The 3,892-nt window shown below is 35.7% G+C and overlaps 1 protein-coding gene across 1 annotated transcript in view; it reads left to right on the forward strand.

The window, feature by feature from the left end:
* The first annotated feature begins 2,173 nt into the window (after positions 1–2,173).
* The window catches only part of LOC107711347 (neuronal acetylcholine receptor subunit beta-4-like), a 5,990-nt gene continuing 4,271 nt past the window's right edge, over positions 2,174–3,892 (forward strand). Inside the window, exons 1-4 of the mRNA XM_016516333.1 lie at positions 2,174–2,219; positions 2,318–2,463; positions 2,931–2,975; positions 3,178–3,287. Coding sequence (XP_016371819.1) covers positions 2,174–2,219; positions 2,318–2,463; positions 2,931–2,975; positions 3,178–3,287 — 347 coding nt within the window. The remainder of the gene's footprint in view (positions 2,220–2,317; positions 2,464–2,930; positions 2,976–3,177; positions 3,288–3,892) is intronic.

Here is a 3,892-nt window from a genome sequence, read left to right on the forward strand (position 1 = left end):
AGCCCCTTAATAAATTACAGGATTTAGAGAGACAGTAACCCTAAATACTGAAGACAATAAAGATGGTAACAGGAGTTCAGGCTCTGGTGTTTTTATTTGCCTATCTGACCTCAGAAGTGGCTGCTTTGTAGTGTTATTTCAGTATCATCGAGATGCTGTTATATATATATATATATCCGGCTGCTGTCAGACAAAAAGAGCTGTGTGATGATGAAGCACACTGACAATTCATTTGACCGTTTGGTCAGAAACTTGGTAGGAATGATTTGTAATAAATATTAATTCTATTAGAGGCCAATAAAAACTCCTTTGAGTGTTGTCCTGAGTCAGATTAGATCATGCCAAAGAAAACAGCTTCTCAGCATTATTTATATGACTGCTATGAAAAGATGGAACTGCATATTTACAAAGAATCTGTTTGCACATGAGTCTTGATCTACTAACTACACTCTCAGAAAAAAAAGGTACAAAAGCTGTCACTGGGGCGGTACCTTTTCAAAAGGCACAACTTTGTACCTAAAGAATCCATATTAGTACCTAAAGTGTACAAAAGTGTACCTTTTGAAAAGGTTCCGCCCCAGTGACAGCTTTTGTACCTTTTTATCTGAGAGTGTAATTGCTACAGTGACAGATAGTGTTAGACCACTGCATCCAAAAGATGAATTATTAGGTATATTTTATATTTATTTTAGTGTTTTTTGTCTTTATTCAGAGTGCAGACAGGATATTTTATTTATGTTTATTTATCATGTATTCATTATTAATATTATTTATGATCATTTATTTAATATATATATATATATATTGTCCATTCATGTTGAATTATCCCTCTCACTATTCCTGGATGGATCATGTTTGTTTGATTGTGACAAAATAAACATCCTCATACTCAAATAGAGTTTTGTTTGATTTTGATATTGATCTTCATGATCAGAGGAACAGGAATATCCACCATATCACAGCTGTAATAATTCAGACGTCTGGGGTTTTATGGACTTTGTTAGTTACAAAAATGTATTTCAAGAACCTCCTTGGCATTACGTGTGATGAAGACTGTTTCATGCTCTTCTAGTGACGTTAATAATGATCTGGTCTTAAATAATGTTCTCTAAACGTTATACAGTTGTGGTCAAAACATACAAAAATCTGAATTATTTTACCAAAATAAGAGGGATCATACAAATGCATGTTATTTTTTTATTTATTTAGCATTGTCCAGAATAAGATATTTAACATAAAAGATGTTTACATATAGTCCATATCTGATTTTATAAACGTGACACCATTCAAACATTTGATTCTTAATACTGTGTGTTATTACCTTGATGATCCGTGACTGTTTTCATGTTTTCTGATAGTTGTTCATGAACAGTTAAACTGCCTGCTGTTCTCCAGAAAAACCCCTGGCTCTTGCACATTCTTTGGTTTTCCAGCATCTTTTGTGTATTTGAACCCTTTCCAACAATGACAGTATGACTTTGAGATCCGTCTTTTCACACTGAGGACAACTGAGGGACTCAAACGCAGCTATTACAGAAGCTTCAAACGCTCGCTGATGCTGCAGAAGGAGAAACCATGCATTAAGAGCCAGGGGTGAAAACTTTTGCACAGAATAGAGACGTGTCATTTTTTCTTATTTTTTTTTTAAATGTCATATTTAATCATTTAGTACTGTCCTTCAGAAGCTCCAGAAGGGACTTACTATATTTCCCAGAAGACAAAATAAGTACAATTTACCCTGCTCTTCAAATTCAGAAGATTGCATTTTGTAAATAATTAACATTTTGCAGATTCTGCGAAGTGTATGTAAAGTTTTGACCACAACTGTATATCCGTTATTTATAAATTATTCATAGAATGTTTTTTTTTTTTTTTTTTCTGAAATGTTTTAGTTGGACATTTGTCTAACGTTTTTTTTTTTTTTTTAATGTTTCAGAACATTCAGATTAACGTTCCCATAATGTTTGCAAAATGAAAAAGTGCAATATTTCCTAAATGTTTATATATCCAAGAAAAAACCTTTTGAAAACAACCTGGACATTTTGAACATTCAGAAATAATATTTTCAATGTTCTTAGCACATGCATTTTTGTTAGAATAGATTTTTACAGTTTTCACCAGGGTTAAGCATCTTTCTCTCTTTCTAATGGAGCATCTCGGCTAATTAGTCGTCATGTACAACAAGTGCATTCGACTGAAAATCATAATGCAGTATTTCTGTTGGTTATTGTCACCATCTTTGTGTTTTATAACCCAAGCGAGTTTCATGCATGAGTCTGTGGTGTTGTGGTCTGAGGTGTTTTCTGGCGGTCTGCAGGTGGACTCTGTGCAGACTCTGAGGAGCGCTTGATGAACTGGCTGCTGGGTAAAGAGCGCTATAATAAACTGATCCGGCCGGCGCTGAACCGGACCGAGAGAGTGACGGTTCTCCTGCAGGTTTCTCTGGCGCAGCTCATCAGTGTGGTGAGTCAAAACCAGACCTCCACAGCCTTCAAAATCTCAATATCTATGCTTCTGTACTGTGTTTCAATGGCCAAAAAGTTTGAAAGTTGCATCAGAGATTTCTAAATGCATTTCCATCAGTCGTGAGGCCTAAACAAACAGATATTGATACGTTCATCCACATTTGATTCCACAACCAGCCACTAAAAACAATGATGTGTGTGCCGTGAAATATCATGTTGTGTTTTTGACAGCGTTTCTCAGTCCTGATGCCTCCCTGATCAAACCATCAGCGCATTAGTAATGAAACGTCCTGAAATGTGTGTCAAATAAGGCAGAAATACAACATGAGCAACTGAGAAACACCAGGTCATCGGTCACTAATATAAACCAATACAGATCTAACGCTGCTGAAAAGACATTTCTACATAATGTGAGAAATGATATGAGTTTCCATCAGCGATGTGCTTATGTGTTATTATTTCCAGAATGAGAGAGAGCAGATCATGACGACGAACGTCTGGCTCACTCAGGTCAGTGTCAGAGGCTCATCAGATGTCAATTATTACTCGATTAAAGCATCATCAGCTCTGGCGTCCTTGTGCTTGATCTTGAATTTATCCTATAATCAGTGCGCTCACGTCCATTCATCACGCCGCTAATCGAGCGTGTAATTGTCTGAGCGAGGGATAGCTCATATATGAAATGATAAGACAGTTGCGATATTATCTGCAGAACTGGAATGATTATCGGCTGTCGTGGGACCCGGCGGAGTACGAGGGAATCGACAAGCTCCGGATCCCCTCCAGACACATCTGGCTGCCTGATATAGTGCTGTACAACAAGTGAGTTTCTGATGAGAGAAACCCAGACGCTGCAGGAGATAGTGACCACAAACTGACCTCCTGTAAGAAATGAGCCACCAGCAAACAGCCAGCAGTGTTCACTCAGCTCAACTCCAAACAGCATTATTTTCTTTAACTGAAATGATTAAAACATTTCTATTGAAAAAAAAAAACAATATATATATATATTTGACAAACTTTAACTTATTTCAACCTGTTGCCAAGGCAACATGTATATATCTATTTTAGTTTACGTTTAAGAAGCACTAAAATTACTAACTGAAAAAAAAAACTAAATTTGAACTAAAATTAAAAATGTAATATTTAAATAATAAAATTATAAAAGCAAAAGAAAGTGAAAACAAAGTGTAAAAACAGAAGCTTATTCAAAATATGAATAAGAACTATAACAGAAAAAAATAAATAACAAAAATAACATTGACCCTAAATCAAAAACAACCCTAACCTAACCCTAATGTTTTCAATAAACTACATATCGGGGGTGCAGTTTATATATATATATATATATGTGTGTGAGTGTGAGTGAGTGAGTGTGTGTGTGTGTGTGTACCTGTGTTTCTATCCTGGTGGGGACTTAAACCTGA

This window comes from Sinocyclocheilus rhinocerous, unplaced genomic scaffold (genome assembly GCF_001515625.1).
Source record: "Sinocyclocheilus rhinocerous isolate Xijiao unplaced genomic scaffold, SAMN03320098_v1.1 scaffold1499, whole genome shotgun sequence".
In the NCBI taxonomy this organism is placed as follows: Eukaryota; Metazoa; Chordata; class Actinopteri; order Cypriniformes; family Cyprinidae; genus Sinocyclocheilus; species Sinocyclocheilus rhinocerous.